The 21605-nt window shown below is 45.1% G+C and overlaps 1 protein-coding gene across 2 annotated transcripts in view; it reads right to left on the bottom strand.

The window, feature by feature from the left end:
- The window catches only part of doc2b (double C2-like domains, beta), a 262373-nt gene that overhangs the window by 16045 nt on the left and 224723 nt on the right, over positions 1-21605 (bottom strand). For both annotated transcript variants that reach the window (XM_062485089.1, XM_062485090.1), the window contains one exon: positions 21038-21195. In XM_062485089.1, the coding sequence (XP_062341073.1) occupies positions 21038-21195 (158 nt within the window). The remainder of the gene's footprint in view (positions 1-21037; positions 21196-21605) is intronic.

Here is a 21605-nt window from a genome sequence, read left to right as displayed (position 1 = left end):
GTCCCAAAATTCTGAAATTCATTAGATGTGCCTTATTTCTCATGAGGAACAAAAAAAAAACAAGAACCTATAACAGCCGCCATATTGGATTTTTTTGTACAATAAAGATTTAGGAAACACGTTTTTTCGCTACTTCTCCTACAATTTTTGTCCAATCTTCCCCAGAATTGGCAGGTATCATCGTCAGAGCAACCCTCACTGAATTCTTCAACAGATTTTTGAATTTCAAAACCGTTTGTCCGGTACAGCCAATCAAAATCGTCAACAAAGCAACTAAACAGGAAGTTGGATCAAATCTCAGCAAATCTTTGAAATATCAACACCAAACTTGGTGTGTCACGTGGAAGACACTACATCATGTTCCCATGTGAGAAGGCAAATTAATATCTTAAAAAATGATTGAAATAAAGGAAATCTAATTTATTTCTAACGCTAAAATAATGCTTTACACATCCGCCAGTCAAAAAACTCAGATTCAATCACAAGTTCTTGAAGACTCTTGAGAATGTTGACTGTAAGATGAAAAGTTGAACTTGGTGAATATTTGAAAAATGCATGCTTGGCTAATTGTTAAGGAAATTTCCAATGAAATGTCTCCCCTGCTCCTCAGTGCGCGCGCTCCACATTCTCACACACAGCCTTTCCCTTGACACGCGCAAGCTTGGCGAGACGCATACACAACATTTCAGGCAATTGTGGGCTGACCAAGCCCCCACTCATTGCTTGGTCTTTAGCAAAGGCCCATGTGGATCTTGATGGTATTGCATGTCCGATTTTGTATGCAATGGTAAAAAGTTCTCAAAATCCTGAAACATTGATAGTATAGGCCAAGAGTAACTACCACACCACAAATGGCCCAATATCACCCATAAGTGACGCTACAGGCCACGCCCTGATACACAAAGATACAAGGCTTTCTGGAATGGGTAGGCTCACCAAGCCCCCTCCCTTCACTCCTTGGCTTGAAATAAAAGCCCTTGTGGATCTTGATGGTATTGCATTTCAGATTTGGTATCCCATTGGTAAGTCTGAAGCATGGATTTTTACAGTGACAATTTGTAAAGAATATACATTTTTCAATGGTTTGAAATGTTTGGAGGAATCCGCCATTGCTGCTTGCAGTTATATTTATTATTATTTTTCCTCTTCTCCGCTAAATGGCTCAATAGCTCAAAAAGTCCTTGACCCGATTTTTTCAAATGTGGCCCAATGATACACCAGGTCACTCACTACTCCCAGACCGCTAATGGCCCATGTACGCCCATAGGTGGCGCTATAAGCCACGCCCAAAGTCTACGTGATTTCCACAGCGCCCCATTATTCCAAAATGCCTGAAAATTGGTATACATGCCTTATTTCTCATGGGGAACAAAAAAGCCTCAAGAACCCATAAGGTCCAATAGATTTTGCTGTACAAATTTGGTACAACCTTCAAAACCCTTGTCTTCATGGACCATAGATCGAATCGACTTGAAAATTGTTACAGATTTGTAGAATACATGTCTTTCTATAGGGTGAAATTGAATAAGGAATGCAATACAAAATGGCTGAAAGAAGTGTATTTATGTAAATGTCCACATTGCCATAATATCTTTGTGTTAATAAATCAAATACAATTTTGACTGATGGTTTTTCAAACCTTTGTGCCTTCAAGATGACATCATTCTGAAGTACCATACGCAATTTCACCTTGATATGTCAATATATGATTGAATTCAATTGAATTGCTCCACAGCGCGCGTGCTCCAAATTCTCAGACTCATACTGCCCCTTGACACTAGGGTGACCACCTGTCGCGCTTTGCGTTGTGTCGCACAGCATTTTCACCCCTTGTCCCGCACGTCCCATATTGAAAATGCTGTGCGATACAGCGCAAAGCGGGACAGGTGGTCACCCTACTTGACACACACGCGAGCTTGGCTAGACGCACACACATCCTTTCTGGAAATTGTGTGCTGACCAAGCCCCCACCCTCTGTTTTTAGCTCCTGTTTCATTTCGCTTCCAATCGCAGCTCGCCGTTACGAATATAAATTATTTTTCGGCGGCCATTGTTGTTTTCAACTGGAATCGCCTGATAGTGTTGGAAGCAGCCACGTTCGGTAAGTCCTATTTTTACACATTTTAAGCTAGAATCAATGATTGGGTTCTTGAAAGTACACTACTCTTGAATTATGGTGAAGGTTTTAGCACTTTTAGACCTTTAGATCGTGATTCTGAAGTGACGGAAAACCGAACTCGAAAAGTAGCTACTGTAGCTCTAGCTTTTTTCCTCTGTGTTTTTAATTAGTGAGTCATTTTGTTAGCCTCAGAGTCAGGCTCGGCTCACACTGGCAGTGTGTAAACAATTTTGTATTTCACTCAATTCTACTCCAAAAACGTCAGGGAGGACTGCTTTTTGTAGACAAGGGCCTGCTAAAGATAGCCAGTATATCTGATTTTTCAAGGCGAGCCTGTTTCATTCGTCGTATGCCCTTAGAAAGCGACCTACGTTAGCCAGGCTAGTTTTGCCAATTTCAGTAAGTCAGGCTATTTAAAGGTCTCTGACAGTCAGAATCACTGTTTACAGGCAAAGGTCGAGCTGGTCTTTTGTCAGATGTGTATATATTGACCAGTGTAGAGCTAAATACTCTTGCCAGAGCCTGGAATCGAACCCGTGTTTTGAGTGACTTTGCATGGTTCTCCATCAGGTCAACACATTTGGATTCAAGTTCAAGTAATGCCACTGCATTTCACAGTCAAAACTGTAGTTTATGTCAAGTGTAGATGGAAAAAGCTGCGTTTTTCACAACTGAACTGACATGGATCCTTTCTTCACTTTTACAGGTCTGGAGGGTCATGCAGAGGCCTGCTCAACAGAGTTCAATAGAGGATGCTGAAAGCAACAACAGAGAATGCTGAGAGCATCACAGACCCCTTGCTGGACTATCCCTCTCTAGCTGGACAGCTTCATTCAGCTGGCCTGCCCTGCCTGCCTGCCTGCCTGCCTGCCTGCCTGCCTTGCCTGCCCTGCAGGCCCTGCTTGGCCCTGCCTGCCAGCCCTCCAGAGACAGACAGTCACCCCACAGACACAGTAGCTCTGTAGACTGCTTTTTTGAGGACATTGATGAAAAGGGACAAACCAGCATTTTTTACTTTGATGAAAGTCTAAATGTTTAATCCTTTCCATGTCCCAGTATGCCAAGCTGCTGACTTTGAGTGTCTTAAGTGATGAAACCAGTTCAAGTGATAGACTTTTGACCTGAATCCAATGATTATTCATATGAATAAAAACCACTCAAGAGAAGTACTGCTTCTTTATTAATTGTATGTATGTATATATAATTGCACAGCTCCCCCTGTCAATGATCTAGCACCTCCTCAGCACCTGTATTAAAAATTCTCTGGTGCCGTCCCTGCCCAGGGTTGATTGTAACTGGTGTTGGAAAACACATGTAGTAGTAGGGCAGAATAGAGGGACTGGGCAAAGGGTGCTGGTGTGGAAAGTCCCCAAAAACTGTGCAGAATGGGCAGAAAATATTAGATGACATTGTATTGAGGCCCAATTGGAGAAGAAGCCATAGGATATTTACAATTGTAGTAGGCCATTAGATCTGTTCTAAAAGTTCAGGGGTGTAATTTGTTGGATATGAAGCCCCCACCCTCCACTCCAGAGACAGTTGGTGACAGAGAGGTGCAGATGTAACTGTTGCCAGCATATTACTTTAATATTTTGTAAAGGTTTTTCAGAATTGTACATTTTGTATTTGTTCGAGCATTACTGTATTGTATTGAAATTATTGTAATAACAGAGAAGACTTTTATTTTAGAGCCTTGGTGGAGCTGCTAGTTTCAAGCACGAAACACAGAGAAGAAAGCTGATGTCCTTGCACACACGTTAGTTAGGTAGTACATTAGTCAAGATAATTACATTAAGATATTAATGCCTTTAAAAGCTGAAAGGGACTGTAAAAGAAGATAAGAAGATTTCCTTTTAGAGCATGCAGCCAACGAGGTATTTTGTCTGTTTGTTATGTACTTTAACTTTGTGTTACTTTTGATGCTGTGTTTGCTAACCAGCTAACGTTATGTCTTATGTGTTTTGATACCGTGTATTACATAGTTTTCACGGTTTGATGTGGAGAAGAAGACTTAATTAAAAACCCGTAAAGGAAACCATTTGCTGTCTGACTGTGCTTGGGAGGGAGTCACAGTGAAAACTCGGACTGTTCGTCGACGCAAGTGGACGAAGCAGCAGTCTCAAGACTAGCTAACGCTAGCTACTCTCAACGTGGTGGCTACGGTGCTTGGAACGTTCGTCAAAGGACTGGCAGATGAGTCGAAATCACACACTTTCTCACAGTTGAAGACGCACACACACGCACACTGATTGAGCAATCGTTTCAAAGCAAAGCCATAAGAACTTGGACACTAATAAGAGTGGGCGAAGAAGAGGGCTTTACAAAGGTTTGCTTAATAGTTAGTTTAACCAGAAACTTGCCATTTACTGTATAGCCAGTTTTAAGAAGCTAAAGGTTAAGTCATAGGCTACATACCTTTTTGTTTTGAATTTCTATTCTATTACCAATTTAAAGTGTGTTTTGTGGTAGTGCTAAGTGTAGGCTATTTGCCATTTGATGTTTAAGTTCTCAATAAGTGTTCCAAGGGAACCGAGATTTCTTTTATACATTTTCTAAGTGCATTTTGAGTTACTTAGGTGGGAATTACCTACTAACTGTACAACTGTTGATAATCATAGCTAATGATAATATTTTCAGTTGAAATATTAAGACACTGCACATACACACATTTAATACACATTTGAGTAAGCTTTAGCAATTCATCCAGACATTTATTTTACTTCAGAGTTCTAGTTTAATTTACAATTTACACGTAAGCTATTCAAGACCCTTTGACAATGGCAGAGCCTAGTCAGTCTCCAACCCAGGTTAGGGATAATGTTAAAGATAGTGAAAACGAGCTGGATGAAGATCAGGTTAGGGACACTGAAGCCCAACCGGAGGAAGTGCCTCAGCCAAGACGTGGTGAACGAGTACGTAATCTAACAGAGAAAGGCAAAGAAATGCAAGACAAGAAAATTAAACCACTGCAACAAAGATTTAACTACATTTACCAAAAATGGAGAACACAAATTAAATCCGCTAAGCAGCCATTATCACAATCATCAGAGCCATTAGCAGACAGTCTGCTTCATGATATCATTGGCGACACCAGAGGCCTTTGTGCAGACGTCCAGCGTGTTTATGAAGAGCTGCGCGAAGTCACAACACCAAACCATGACATGCGTCGAAGAGTGGATCTGTGTGTAGAGGTTTCCAGCTTCATCGTGTCCAAAGCCTCGAGCCGTCTGAATGGGAAGACGCCAGAGGGAGGAGAACAAAGTTGGCCAGATGCAAGCTCTCTTTGGAACTCAAGCACAAGTGAATTAGGAACTGTCGCTTCTATCTTAAAGGGCGCCTCAGAGCATTCAAACGTCTTCTGTGAAACATCAAGAAGCTGCCGCCGACGCTGCTGCAAGCCAAGCTGTCCTGGAAGTGTTGCAAGAACAAGAAAGAGAACAATTGGAAATACAGTGCCTGGAAGCAGAGGTTAAAAGGAAGATTGCTGCTCAAGAGGCCGCCGCTCTAAAGCGTCGTTTAGAACAAGAAGCAGAAGAAGTGAATAGAAGAATAAAGAGAGAAGACGAGGACGCTAAAATGAAAGCTAAACTGGAAGAAGAACACATAGCTATACAAATAACTCTTGAGGAAAGACGGAGAAGAATACAGCATTTGGAGACCATGAAGGAGCTCAGTGCAGCGCGAGCGAGAATGCAGGTGTACAATCAAGAGCCAAAAGACATCCCAGACCATGGGTTGGTTGCAGATAACCAGCTGCGGGGCCCCACAAGACACCTGCCCCTGCCTGTGTTTCCTGCCCCTCAAGCCGTCACTACCTCTACGAGTGAAAGCACAACAGAGCTTCTCAAGGTCCTGGCAGATGCTTTAAGTGCCAACAGAATCCCAGTTCCTAAACCATTAGTATTCAGTGGCGATCCATTGAAATACAGTGACTGGAAGCTTTCTTTCCAAACTTTGATAGACCAAAAGAATATTCAAGAGAAGGAGAAGATATACTACCTCCGTAGATATGTAAGTGGACAAGCCAAGAGTGCACTGGGTGGCTATTTCCTACTTGGGACTGAATCTGCCTATGTGTCTGCATGGGAGATTTTGGAGGAAAGATATGGAAACCCATTTACAGTTGCAAAGTCATACAGAGACAGACTCCAAGCATGGCCCAGGATCGGCACTAAGGAGAGCTTTGAGCTCAGAGAGTTTGTTGATTTTCTCAGAAGTTGCGAGGCCGCAATGCTCCACATCAAAGCATTGGAGATTCTAAACGACTGCAATGAAAACAGAAAAATACTGTTAAAATTACCCGACTGGCTAACTGCAAGATGGAATCGGAAAGTCATAGAAGTTGAAGAGAAAAGCAGCAAGTTCCCCTCCTTTAGTCAGTTTGTTGAATTTCTGATAAGAGAAGCGAAAATTTGCAGTCATTGAAACAAGGTGAAATTGAAAAGCCAAAACCACAAAGATATCAAAGTGTTAACGCAAAGACACTGACTACAAGTTCCAATGAAGAGACCATGAAAACCTGCACTTTCTGTAAGAAGACTGGGCACACTTTGCTCAAATGCAGGAAGTTTGTGGAAAAGGCAGTCTCAGATAGTCAAGTTTGTCCAAGCTGAAAGACTGTGCTTCGGTTGCCTTAAGCCCGGTCACCTCTCAAAGAGTTGCAACAAAAGGAGCGTTTGCGACACATGCAACAAGCGCCATCCTACTTGTCTGCATGAAGAGAGAGACAAAGGCCAACAAAGTCAGAGTCAAGACAGGTCAACTACAAGTCAGGAAAGGAGTAGGGAAAGGCCCCAAGCAACACAACGTGAAACAATTGCAGTATCTACTTCAAATAGAGTAATCCTTGAGGAAACTAATAAACAAACCTCTGCAATATTTCCTGTCTGGCTGTCATCTGCCGCTCAACCATCACAAGAAGTACTTACATATGCTCTTTTGGATTCACAAAGTGACACAACCTTTGTTCTCAGTGAAGTAGCTAATGCTTTGGAGGCCGACAAAGAGCAGGTCAAGTTAAAACTCTCTACTATGACTTCAAGAACAACACTGGTAAGCTCTCAGAGAGTAAACAACCTTCAAGTCCGGGGCTTTTACTCCAACAAGAAGATGTATTTACCACCAACCTACACACGTGACTTTATTCCCGCCAACAGAACTCACATTCCAACATCTAAAACTGCCAAAGCTTGGTCCCATCTAGAACACCTCCAAGATGATGTGGCACCTTTACAAGACTGTCAAGTAGGTCTGCTCATTGGGTACAACTGCTCACAAGCCTTACTCCCACGAGAAGTTGTGTCTGGCGAAGAAAATGATCCCTATGCACAGCGCACAGACCTTGGGTGGAGCATAGTCGGCCATGGGAATGCCTGTGTAGATTATGGAGATGCCATTGGTATCAGCCATCGCATAGTAGTGAGGCAAGTGACACCAGGAGTTAACCCCTCCGTCAGTCTGACAACTGAAGTACACTATGTGAATAGAACCAAAGTCAAAGAAATCACCCCCTCAGACATCCTAAAGGTCATTGAGTCAGACTTCTCAGAAAGAGCTGGAGAAGAGCATCCTGTGTCTCAAGATGATCTCAAGTTCCTGTCAACGATGAGAGAAAACATCACACAAAAGGATGATGGGCACTACGAAATTCCATTACCGTTCAAACAGGAAAGACCAAAACTACCGAACAACAAGATATGTGCAACACATCGTCTAAATTGTCTTCAAAAGAGACTAATGAAGAATCATGCATACTACAAGGATTACGTGAACTTCATGAACGACATAATTTCACGTGGCGATGCAGAGAAAGTCCCTGAGGAGGAAATTGACAACAGCCCGGCTTGGTATATTCCACACCATGGGGTTTATCATCTGCAAAAAACAGGGAAAATTTGTGTGGTATTTGACTGTTCTGCCAAATTTCAAGAAACATCTCTTAACGATCATCTACTCACTGGACCCGACCTGACAAACATGTTAGCGGGTGTCCTGTGTAGATTCAGAAAGGGCTCGATCGCAGTGATGTGTGACGTCGAAAGGATGTTTCATCAGTTTCATGTGAAAAAGGAAGACCAGGATTACTTACGATTCCTATGGTGGGAGTATGGCAACCTGGAAACCACACCCTCAACCTGCAGAATGAAAGTCCACCTGTTCGGAGCGGCTTCATCTCCTGGCTGCGCCAACTTTGGCCTGAAACATCTGGCGGCACAAGGGCAGGGTCGGTACAGTGAAGACACGATCCGCTTCATACAAAGACATTTCTACGTAGATGATGGTCTGGCAAGTGTTCACACTGAGAAGGAAGCCATCCAACTTGTCAAGGAATCAAGAGAACTTTGCTCCGCTGGCAAGCTAATACTCCACAAGTTTGTCTCCAATAACGAGAATGTGATGGCATCCATCCCAAAAGAAGAACGTGCCACAGTTAAAGAGCAAGACATGGCCTTGAGCTTACCTCATATGGAGAGAGTGCTTGGAGTTGAATGGTGCATCACTTCTGATTCATTCAGATTCAGAGTTCAAGTAAAGTCCAATCCACTCACCAGAAGAGGTGTGCTCTCTACAGTAGCCTCTGTGTATGATCCGTTGGGATTCATGGCACCTTTTGTCCTTATTGGAAAGCAAATTCTCCAACAAATGTGCAGAGAAAAGATTGGCTGGGATGATGAAATTCGAGAAACCCTAATGCCCCAGTGGGAGTCCTGGATCAGAGACCTTCCCAATCTAGCTGAAATGGAAATCAAAATATTATACTTACCTTCAAGTTTTGGTAACATTAAGAGTCATGAACTTCATAATTTTTCCGATGCAAGCACCTCTGGATATGGTGAATGTACTTACCTGCGAGTCATCAATGAGTCCAACGAAGTCCACTGCTCTCTAGTAATGGGAAAATCAAGAGTCTCACCAACCGAAGTGACAACAATACCAAGACTGGAGCTCACTGCAGCAGTAGTTGCAGTTCGCACCAGTGACATGCTCTGCAATGAATTGGAAATCCAAGACCTGCAAGAATACTTTTGGACGGACTCTACAGTCGTCCTCGGCTACATAAACAACGATGCAAGAAGATTTCAAGTGTTTGTAGCCAACCGCATACAAAGAATCAAGACAAGTACGAAGCCTGAACAATGGGTCCACGTTGCATCTGAGGATAATCCAGCCGACCATGCGTCCCGAGGATTGACCGCAGAGCAACTCAAGACCTCCAATTGGTTCTCTGGACCGAAGTTTCTTTGGCAAAAGGACCTACCTGACAGAGCGTGCAAGGTGGAAGAAGTTAAGGAAGATGATCCTGAGCTCCGCAAGGCTCTTGTGTTGAATACCAAGGCAAGGGAAACCAGATCATTTTTGGACCGCCTTGAGAAGTTTTCTGACTGGTCAAGGGTAGTGCAAGCAGTTGCCAGATTGAAACGACGAGTTAAAGAACACAAAGCGGACAAGCAAAGAACTAATGAAAGTACAAGCCTAGAAGAAAGGAAAGAAGCAGAAACTGTTATCATTAAGTTAGTTCAAGAAGAAGCGTTCCCAGATGAAATAAAGAGCTTGAAAGTAAAGAAAGTGAGCTGTAAGACAAAGCACAGCAAGCTGTACAAATTCTGTCAATTTTTGGACGAAGAAGGGATCCTAAGAGTGGGAGGACGTTTATGTAAAGCCACGTTACACCCATATGTGAAGCACCCAGCAATACTTCCAAAAAACAGTCACATATCAGATTTACTTGTCAAGCACTTCCATGAAAGAGTTCATCATCAGGGACGTGGAATAATTGTGAATGAACTGTGAGCTAATGGATTGTGGATCCTGGGATGCAGCAGTGCAGTTTCGTCACATATCTTTAAATGTGTCAAGTGTCGAAAGTACAGAAGATGTTCTGAAGAACAGAAAATGAGTAACTTACCTGAAGATAGAATGGAAACAAGTCCTCCATTCACCTACGCTGGCATCGACTGCTTTGGTCCGATCCATGTTAAAGAAGGAAAAAAGACATTAAAAGGTATGGACTTTTACTTACCTGTCTATGTTCAAGAGCAATACACATAGAGGTGCTTGATGACATGATGACTGATGCGTTCATCAATGCCTTAAGAGTAGTAATTGCTATAAGAGGAAATGTTCGTCAACTTCTAAGTGACCAAGGAACCAATTTCATTGGTGCGAGGAGAGAGTTTTCAGAACTCATGAAAGGAATGGATGAAGACAGAGTAAAGGCTCTAGGATGTGAGTTTCTGACGAAGCAGCAAGTCATATGGGTGGCGTCTGGGAGAGGCAAATTAGAACTATAAGAAGTGTTCTCACTGCCATTCTGGACCAGTCAGCACAAAGACTTGATAGCTCATCTCTCAGAACTTTTCTATATGAAGTGATGGCGATCATTAATAGCAGACCACTTACCGTTGAACACTTGAATGACCCATCCTCACCTGAACCTTTGACTCCGAATCATATTCTTACCATGAAGTCCACCATCATTCTTCCTCCACCTGGACAGTTTATCAAGGAAGATCTTTATCTTCAAAAGAGATGGCGTCGAGTTCAATATCTAGCCAATGAATTTTGGATTCGATGGAAAAAGGAATATCTTTTGAGTTTACAACCAAGACAAAAGTGGCAGAAGAACAGAAGAAACCTAAAAGTAAACGACATTGTGCTTTTACAAAATGATCAAGCCCCACGTAATGAATGGAAGCTGGCCAGAATAAAAGAAGTTTATCCAGGGTCAGATGATAGGGTGAGAAAGGTCAGATTGTTAGTTAGTGACACCACATTTAATGAAAAGGGTAAATCCACAACTAAGACAGTTTTCTTGGAGAGACCTGTGCATAAGTTGGTCACTCTGCTTGAAGCAGACCTAGTTTAATATTTCTAATGTTTATCTTCATTCTATGGAAGACGTTTAATGTTTATCTTTGCTTTCCATACTTAATGGTTAATGACATAAGTGTAATGTTTTAAGGTCAAAGTTTTTAACTGCAATAGTCAGTATGTGTAAGAAATCTCAGAGTAAGATTGTGTGATTTGGTGGGAGTGTAACTGTTGCCACCATATTACTTTAATATTTTGTAAAGGTTTTTCAGAATTGTACATTTTGTATTTGTATGTAGCATTACTGTATTGTATTGGCATTATTGTAATAACAGAGAATACTTTTATTTTGGAGCCTTGGTGGAGCTGCTAGTTTTGAGCGCGAAACACAGAGAAGAAAGCTGATGTCCTTGCACACACGTTAGTTAGGTAGTACATTAGTCAAGAGAAATGAAGCTTGCGCAAGTTCAGTCAGGCAAGACCGATCTCTGCACTCGGGCTTAATCGTAGTGTACACTTCTCACTCCCCCCGCTAAGAACGCCCTACCTTCCCCCCGTTCCCTGGTCGGGCGGTCACTAGGGTTCAGGTCGATTAGCGCTCCCGCTATCAATTAATGGTGTCACATGATCCGTGCCTTTAAATATGATTCTCTCCCTGTGTAGTTTGTCCATGCTATCAAGTGCGCGATTGCTATTGATGTGTTGTGTTGGCTGGACCTTCCCTTGTCTTGTTTTTTGGAGGCTATGTCGGATTTCGAGCTGGAGTTGTTCGAGGAGGTCGTCCCGGTTCCGGGTTTCGCCTCCCCTGCTGCTCGACGCAGTTCCTGGCTCGCGGCTCGTCGGGGCTCCGATGGGTCTGCGTTAGAGGCGGGTCTGCGCGCCGTGGGTGTCCTTCCAGCGCCCGGGTTGGGGCTTTCCCAGCTCCGCGCCCTGGCCGTCGGGGTGGACTGCGTGTCTCCTTGCCGAGTCCCGTCGCCCGAGGCTCCCCTGTCTCCTCCGCTGCTCAAGGTCGGAAGCGTACAAGGAAGTCGCGCCGTCCGGAGGTGCTTGATTCGGACGCTGGGCCGTCTACCGGCCCTGCCGTCGCTCCCGAACCCTAACCCGAACCCTAACCCGCCGGGGCTTCCGCTCCCGTGGCTGCGCCGCTCCCAGCCTCGGCGCCCCTCGTGCCCATGGAGGAGCCACTGCACACCCTGGCTTCCGCAGTAGCTGTTCTGTCAGCAGGTAGGCCTTACATCACTTCGGGGGCTGACATTACCCCCCGCTTAAGATCCCACATCCTGCAAGGCAGGAATATCAATTTGATTAGTCTGATCCTCCCCTCGCCCAAGTGTGACGCGAGCGTCTCCACCAGCGATCAGTACAGCACGGTGCTCCGTTCTGCTGACCCCAGGTTGGCAAGGGACCTGTCTATCGGGGAGTTTCTGGTAGCTTTTGGGATCTTCCGCGATGTGGTGTGCTCCGTGTTTCCCCTTAGACGGCAGGAACTAGACGGCTACATGGCTCTGATTGGGGACCTGAATCTGCGCTACGGGAGAAACCTGTTCTACCAGTACCACAAAGAGTTTTCGAGCAAGGCTGCTCTCTACGTTTCCCGCTCAAACGTGTTTCTGGACTGGTCAGTGCTGGATACCGAACTGTTGGTAATGCTGGCTCCCAGGCCGTGTTTTGCGGCACGTGCGGCGGCTTGGGGCATGCTGCTCCTCTCTGTCCACTGGTTCCGTTTCTCCCGGGGGATCCCGGGGCCCAGCCTCGCGCTCGCGGGCTTGGTGCTGCCATCGGAAAGGCGAACATGGACGTTCGTGGCCGCAAGGTGCACGTTGCTTCCAGGAGGGTCATCTGCAATAATTTCAATGAGAGTGTGTGCTCCTACGGCAATTGTAATTTCCTCATTTTTGCAGCGGCTGTCAGGAAGCCCATCCGTGGTCGGTGTGTCCACGTCAGGGCCGCCCTCAGCGAGGGCGTCGTGGTGGTCCGAACTAACGGCCGAGCACCCATCCACTCCAATAAATGTGTCTGCACTGGCTTTCGAACTCTCGTCCCATCCCGATTCCGTGTTCGTTGATCATCTACTCACGGGGCTGACTCAAGGATTCAGGGTGGGGGTTTCATGTCCATTGTTGTCTTCACTTGTTTTGAGCAATCTCCAGTCAGCGGTGCGGGAGCCGGCTGTCGTTTCCCAGCTGCTGGCCAGAGAGTGCGGTAAACGCTACGTGATAGGCCCGTTCGACTCGTCCCCTTTTCCACTGTTTCGCAGTAGTCCCCTCGGCGTCGCTACGCGGAAGTATTCCGGTAAGAAACATCTTATCCTGGACCTGTCTGCTCCGCGCTCCGGTCCGATTCCCGGCATTAACGGGCTTATTCCCCTCGAGCCTTTTTCGCTTCACTATGCCACCGTGGACCACGCCATTAAGCTCATAAAGCTGGCGGGGCCCGGTGCCTGGCTTTCCAAAGCAGACATCACTGACGCGTTCAAGATCGTCCCCGTTCACCCGTCCCAGTGGCACTTGTTCGGGATGAAATGGGATAACCGGTTCTATTTCGCCGTGCGTCTCCCGTTCGGGAGCAGGAGCAGCCCCTCCATTTTCAACCGGGTTTCCGAGGCCCTTTGTTGGATCCTGTTAAACCGGGTCCGGGTCCCCGCGTTGCTCCACCTCTTAGACGATTTTCTCTTGGTAGATCCTCCGTCCGATGCGTCCGGCGCTTCCCTGCTGCTGTTAAAAAATCTGTTCCGCGGACTGGGCGTTCCCCTTTCTGATGAGAAAACTCTCGGGCCGGCCACTCGCCTGGAGTTTCTGGGCATCACGCTGGACACGGTAGAGATGAAGGCTTCCCTGCCGGTTGAGAAGCTCGAGCGAGCTTGCAGCATGGCCCGGTCGCTCGTGGCGTCTTCAGTCATGTCCAAGCGGCAGCTGCTGTCTCTCCTCGGGCACTTCAATTTCGCCATATGCGTGATTCCCCAGGGCCGCTCGTTCATCTCCCGGTTGCTCGTTCTGGCGTCTTCCGTGTCTGGTTTGCTCGATCCGGTGTGCTTGGACGATGGTTGCCGGTCCGACTTATCGTTCTGGTTGCAATTGCTCGAGGGTTGGAACGGCGTGTCGTTCTTTTACGACGACGTCGTTCGGTCTTCGAACTCTCTGCGGTTTTTCACAGACGCCGCGCCGTCCGTTGGTTTTGGGGGGTTCTATCAGGAGCAGTGGTTCGCCAGCCCGTGGCCCCATGACTTTGCTGCGCCCGGTGCCTCTTCCGCCCTGTACGAAATCTACCCCGTCGTGGTCGCTTGTTACCTGTGGGGCCAGTCGTGGCATCGTAAGCGCATAGCTGTGTTGTGCGACAATCAGGCCGTGGTGAGCATCATAAATAAGGGGCGCTCTAACTGCCCACACATAATGTCATTCATGAGACGCATCACTTGGCTCTCCGTTACTCATAATTTCATCCTCACAGCACGTCACGTGCCGGGCCACGATAATGTTATAGCTGATTCCCTGTCCCGTTTCAATTTTCAGGTGTTCAGGGATCTGTGCCCGTACGCCAGCCAGTGGCCCTTGGCCGTCCCCCCCCTCGCGTCACTGGTCCTAGATTAGAAGAGCACTCCTTGCAGGCATATTTAGAGGTAGCCAAGGGTTATATGAGGAAGGGGTTGGCTGCTTCTACCCTTAGATCGTACAATTTCACCTGGAGAACGTACGCTATGTTCTGTCTGTCTTTGTCTGTCCCGCTGGTACCCGTGTGTGTTAACGTGATGTGTGCTTTTGTGTGTCACTGCACTGATGTTCGCCACTTCCAGCCACGCTATATTAAAGGTCTGGTTGCGGGTATTCAATTCAATGCCAGATGCCATGATCCTTCGTTCCCCAGCCTTTTCACTAATCCAGCAGTCAAATTCCTGTTCAAAGGCATAGGCAAAGCTTTCCCCGCTAATGTGGACGATAGACTCCCTTTCCTTCTGTCTATTCTGCACGCCATGCTCTCGGTGCTCAGACGCGGTTGCTTTTCCCCCTACATCGATTCCCTCTTGGATTGCACGTTTTTAATGGCTTTCTATGGGTTCTTACGGTGTGGGGAATTCACAACTCGGGCAAACGTGTTCAATCCTGCCACTGATGTGTGTTTTTCTGACTTAACGTTTCACCCTGATTTCTTCATTCTGCTTCTCAAACATTCCAAAACCGGAGGCTCTTGCTCAATCATCATTGCTAACACGGGTGGTCCTTTCTGTCCTTTCTTATCTATGCTTAGGTACGTAAAGAGGAGGTGCCCTTCCGATCCACTCTCCCCCCTCTTCTTAACCCCTAGCAATAATCCTATGTCACAATCCTGGTTCAGCCACCATCTAGCACAGGTCGTAGCCAAATGCAACCTTCCCCCTGGACGGTATTCAGGCCATTCATTTAGAATAGGCGCTGCAACGTCCGCTGCTTTGCAAGGGGTGTCCACTGCGTCTCTGCAGCAGCTGGGCCGCTGGTCTTCATCAGCGTACTCTTCGTACGTTCGTCCAGATTCTGCTGCCATCATCGAGGCCCAAAGATCGCTACGGCCCTAACGGCTCTCTGTGAGTACTTGCAAACAACTGGTGGTTGGTGTTGTTACTGTGTCTCTCGTTAAACTGTCTCGTGTTTACAGGCTCGATGCTAACGTTGCCTGCGGATACAGCGACTTGGTTTCTGTATGCAAACAGAGGGTCCCTGGTTCCGGCCTCTCTTGCTAGCACAAGTCACGAGGGCGTCGGTCCTCCTACCAACAAAGGCTCACGTGCACTCCAGCCGGCAAAGGCTGCTCACACACTCAAGGGTTTCGGCCCGGTAGCCTACATAGGGTCATCAGTACGCGGGGACGTCGGTCCTCCAGCCGGCACAGGCTGTTCACAGAGACTCAAGGGCGTCAGCCCTATAGCACACTTAGACTCACGTACGCGGGGACGCCGGTCCCCCAGCCAGCGCACAGGCTGTCACATAGACTCAAGGGCGTCGGCCCTCTAGCCTACATAGGTCACATACACGGGGACGCTGTCCTCCAGCCGGCACAGGCTGTTCACATAGACTCAAGGGCGTCGGCCCCCTAGCCTACATAGGTCATGTACGCGGGGACGTCGGTCCTCCAGCCGGCACAGGCTGTCCACATAGACCCAGGGCGTCGGCCCTCTAGCCGACCAAAGCCGCAAAGGCTATCACATTCACTCCTGAGGGCGTCGGGCCTCAGCCAGCCTAGGCAAACACCGACAGCATGAGGGGGTCGGCCCTCTAGCACATAACTCATTCATGCACTAGGGCATCGGCCTCTGGCCAGGAGGCTACCGCCTACAATCATTGCTTCTCTTTCCTTTGGGTTCTCGGTATAGGAACATGTCTACGGATCTGTCCGTGCATGGCTTGCCATCTCCTGCAGGTTCCGGCCCGGGTATGTATGCTTTTAGCCTAGGTCCTTCTGTACGCTCTCGTATTGATCACGGTCGCTCCGATCGGTGCGGTGCACCCATGTCGGTCGCTTTCCGTGTCGTGTTTGTGTTGCTTATTCCCCAGCGGTTCATGGTCCTTCCTGTTGGTGAGTATGTTTTCTTTTTGTTCTGGTCTTAACTTCCTACCTTTTTACTTTTGGGGGATTCTTCTTCGGGCGTTGGGCAGGCGCCCGTTGATCTATATAATTCCCCGTGGGGTTCAAGCTCCAAACACCATAGTACATTTATTAGTCTGTAATAAACATCTTTCACTCATCCCAGGTCTCTCCTGATTGAAATGAAGCTTGCGCAAGTTCAGTCAGGCAAGACCGATGTCTGCACTCGGGCTTAATCGTAGTGTACACTTCTCACTCCCCCCGCTAAGAACGCCCTACCTACCCCCCGTTCCCTGGTCGGGCAGTCACTAGGGTTCAGGTCGAGTAGCGCTCCCGCTATCAATTAATGGTGTCACATGATCCGTGCCTTTAACGCAAAGACTTGTGGAAAATAGTTTGGTTACAACGGCCATGCGAGGGATTTCAGTTGTTGTGTTCGTTCAGTTAGATGTTTGTAATGTTATTGTTTGTTAGTTAATATAATCTTGTTGGTCACCCTGAGTGTGCATGTCGTGTAGTTTAATGGGAACAGAGAGTCGGCTATTTTACTATCAGAGGCTACACACGAAAGGAGCTGGACGTGCGCTGTTATGGAGCTAAATCAGGGCCAAATGTTTTGTTAATTCGAAAAAAAATCTTTCGACGAAAAACTAAAGCTTGACATTGAAAATGTACGTTTTGGTCGAAAACTTGAAAAATAAAACCATGTATTCAAAGAAAAAATAAGTGTACCAATTTTTTTTTCAGGTTGAATAATATTTCGATGAAATTTTGGAATAATTTTGAATAAGTTATTAATTTTCAATTTTCACGTTCATATTTTCACATAGTTTCACATTTCATGTTTTCAGATTCAAAACTTTTTTTTTACGGCTTCAATTTTTTTTTTCAGTTTCAGGTTTTTTATTTTTTTTACTTTTGGCCCCGATTTTGCGTAGGGGGCGTGGCTTCAACTCAGAGGCGGTAATTATGAGTGACAGCCTAACAAAGAGGCAGAAGACTTAGCTGTTGGCATGGCGTCCGCTCCGCCAAGGCAACAGGCTGGCGCCAGCGCACAGGTAAGACGTGAAAGATATTAGCCTTTTTGAATAGATACTTTGGGACATTATCCCCGTAGTGGCATTTTTTTGTCAGTATCTATTCAAAAAGGCTAATATCTTTCACATGTCTTACCTGTGCGCTGAAAAAAAATGAAAAATAAAATGAAAAAAATAAATAAAATTGGAAGCTGTAAAAAAAAAGTTTAGAATCTGAAAACATGAAATGTGAAACTATGTGAAAATATGAAAGTGAAAATTGAAAATTAATAACTTATTCAAAATTATTAAAAAATTTCATCGATATATTATTCAACATGAAAAAAAAATTGGTACACTTATTTTTTCTTTGAATACATGGTTTTATCTTTCAAGTTTTCGACCAAAACTTACATTTTCAATGTCAAGCTTTGGTTTTTCGACTAAAGATTTTTTTTTCGAATTAACAAAACATTTGGTCCTGATTTAGCTCCATAGGCTGTACCCTAGCCAGTTGCCTATGAGGCTATTCTTGAGATCTACTCAATAAGAAAGTAAATATCCATGGTTTTCAAGCCATCTTTGAGAAAGTTTGAAAACAATGTTGCGGTTGATATGTATTGATTGTGGGAGGTAGTATATGGACTACATCAAAACCTCATGCGGCTGCTGCAGCATTTCTGCTTTGGCATGACCTGCGCTGGGAGAGAGGGAAACAGCATGGATGAGGATAGTGTGCGGGCAGATGTGTCTTTATATAGGGTGAAATGGAATGAGAAATACAATACAAAATGTCTGAAAGGGGTGTATTTATGTAAGTGTCCACATTGGTTGAAATGTCAACTGTTTCTTAACCTTTGTCCCAAAGCTGACCAAAGCTCATACTCTGCCCTTTCTACTCATGCAATCGCAATAGTTGGTGTGTAGCAGAGAGGATAGAGAGACTGACTTGTGACTTTTTGCTCATGAGTTCAAATCCCCATTCAGCCTATTGTTGTTGGCCAAACATGAAGTAGTTTTGCTCTCTTGTTGTCCAACTCTCCATCTTCAACAGTGTACATGTTTATAATATTTTGCCATTTTGCGGAGGAACCCGCATCGCTGCTTGCAGCTATATTTGTTATATTTTATTGCACTGCAAAATAAACGCGTATTGAGTCAAATTTGAATACAGATTCACTTTTCTGTTGGTAAGCTCATAAACATGTTAGTGTCTGTCTTCCATACACTTGAAAGCACCATAACCCTCCAATGATTTTACAAACCAAACTTGGACTACAGGGGGAACCGCTGTGCTGAGTTCCAGGGGCAATGTTCCTGCACTCCTTTTCTGAACTATTGCACAAAGATATGCTTATGGCCTATAATGCTGTGGTGCTTAAGCATCCCTTATAGTGTGACTGTAATGTGTGTGTGTGTATGTGTGTGTTTGTATTGGAGACATCTGGTAACCTGATAGAAATTGAAGAGTGTGTGTGGGTCTGCTTAACAGCACAGTGCACCCACACAGTACCTGCCAGCTCTCTGAAGTCAGGCCACTAGGACATGATGTGAACAGGCTAAGCCTTTAAACATTTGATGTCAGGAGAAGTAAAATCATTGCAGCCCTGTCTATTTGAAAGAGCACTACCTTGATGATTCCTGCAAGAGGGAGTCAGTCTGTTAATCTATTACTGCCTTTGAGTGTATCGGGACTTTAGGGAGCCTCTCAAAATGTTAATCTGTATTACTAGCACATTGTTTGCATGGTGGGATTACATCAAAGATAAAATGTTACAGTGCGATTAATGATTCAGGATAGTTCTTCCTACACACAGGGAATGTCAAGAGTATGTTACTTTTTTTCCTCTTTGGGAAAGTTGATTTTTATTCCCAGACATCTTTTCATTATGATGAATGTACTCTTGACTGTAGACACCTAGTAATGGGATGAGGTTAACCTTGGGCTGTAGGAAACACAATTAACACACATTGAGGGAAATGGCGCAATCTTTGGATTGAGTAGAAATCTGACTCTGCCAATCCTTCATCATAGACTCATGATTGTGTGCAAACCGGGTACATCAGCAGCCCCTATTTCACCTACTGGTGGAAATGTTGCGGCTTTATACCTCCTTGTAGTTGTGTATAAAGAGTGGGATAACACGAATGGGAGGTGGTTGTTGTGTTGTACATAATTAAGCCGGCAATGGAGGTGGTCACAGAGCCGAATCAACATTTGTGTAAAAGGGAGAGCCGGCATGGCGGGACTAGGCACACTAACGCAGACACTGACGTCATGCCTCGGATGCATGAAAGCATCTAAAATGTGTGGCATTAGCTGGCATTATGCCAGCTTTGTTTGGTTTAGTTTAAACAAGAAAAGCAGGTATGATGATGGGCTCTCTTTAAGGCAATATTATTGGATCTCTGTGTAATAGGGGCAAATGGTCAAATCAAATAAATTAATATAGCGCATTTCTTACCAAGAGTCAACACAATGCACTTCACAGAGGGTAAGGGGGGAGGGGCAGGGGAGAACAAACACTTATGTTTTACACTAATTTTCCAGAGGGAAGCAAAAAAACAGTTCACCCATTTGGGCCATTATATGAGAACTGAAAAATTATTTCCTTACATCTCTGAAATTAGACGATCGAGCACTCCACTGGAGAATGTGAAGTGCCAACATATTACAAAGCACACACATAGCATAAATACTACATGATAAGAAACATGACAGATTATACAAAATGTTTATAAATACAATTAATTTTACCATGAATGGTAGGTGAATATATGTGCATTATGAATATATACATTACAAAACACACTAACCTTTTAAAAGCAAGCTACTGGAAAATATTGAATTAACAAGAAGCCTATATACTTACCAGCCTAAATGGCCCATATTACCTGAAACACCATAGGACACACAAAGCATTTAACACAGAACATTTAACAGCAAGCTTGTAATGCTAGTTATGCAGCAAAGGTAACAAGCTAGTGGAGATGCTACTGGCTTGTAAAGCCCGCTCAGCAGCAATAGTGAAGAGACACTGCAGACTATGACGTCCCTATCCATACCGCTGGATTTTAAAGCCACAATAAATAGAGATAAATTGGCGAGATTAAATATGTATATCTTAAGATCTCGCTGAAAGGTTTCCACAGTTTCAGCCATTCCTTGGTTCTCTGGCAGAGCTTTTGGAAATGTTAAGAGTACAGTGCAAGAGGACCTCAGGGATCTACTGGGTGTGTATCTTGAGAGCATGCCGGGAATACATTCAGGTGCATTACTATGGAGGGATTTATAGTCTACAGAGTAGTAAAATAATCTATCCTGCAACTATCAGGTAACAGGTAAGACTGGTGTGATGTGCACCCTCCGTCTAGTCTTTGTGAGGACTCATGTCACATACCAGAGCCTATTAGGAGAGTTTCTTTAACACTTTCTCAAATCTGTGACATTGTATCTATGAAACACATCGGCCTTTTCTGCTTGGAACCTGCTGATGAACTGACAAATGAACCTGGGATGTAAAAGGTAAACACCTACGTTTTCACATATGGGTCGGAAAAGCCGTTGGCATCCATGGCGGCCAAGTGTGCACAGCGGACGATGCCAACCACCAGGCCAGACTTCTGGGAGCTGTACTTGAGAGAGATCATGATGCGGCCCCGCTCCTCCAGGGACTTATCGTCAGTTTTGTCAATCTGGAAGGAGGGACGGAGGAATTTAGAGGTCAAAAAGCTTAATCAATGGATTTGATTAAGTGCCCCCTGTCACAGAAAACGGGGTTGTTTGAATGTTAAAAGTTACAATATCTGAGAGGAAAAGAAAATTTGTTATACAACAAACAACACTAGAGGCCCAGCTTATATACCATTAAAAGCAATACGGTGCATCTGGAAAGTAGTGAGGGCATCTGTGTTTCTGCTGAGTGAACATCGTGACTGTCATCTTACTAGTGGGTTAATCTGACTGAATCTTGTTTCATTATTTGTGTTAGCTAGACTTAGTCTCACGGGCAGGGCTCTAGGGTACAAGAGCTAGATTGGTTTATGGTAACTAGCTAGCGATTAAACTTCAGGGTACTCGCCACCGCAGACCCAGCTCTGTTGAC

The sequence above is a fragment of the Osmerus eperlanus genome, chromosome 19 (genome assembly GCF_963692335.1).
Source record: "Osmerus eperlanus chromosome 19, fOsmEpe2.1, whole genome shotgun sequence".
In the NCBI taxonomy this organism is placed as follows: Eukaryota; Metazoa; Chordata; class Actinopteri; order Osmeriformes; family Osmeridae; genus Osmerus; species Osmerus eperlanus.
Note: the sequence above shows the minus strand (reverse complement) of the source record. Positions and strands in the feature narration are given on the sequence as shown.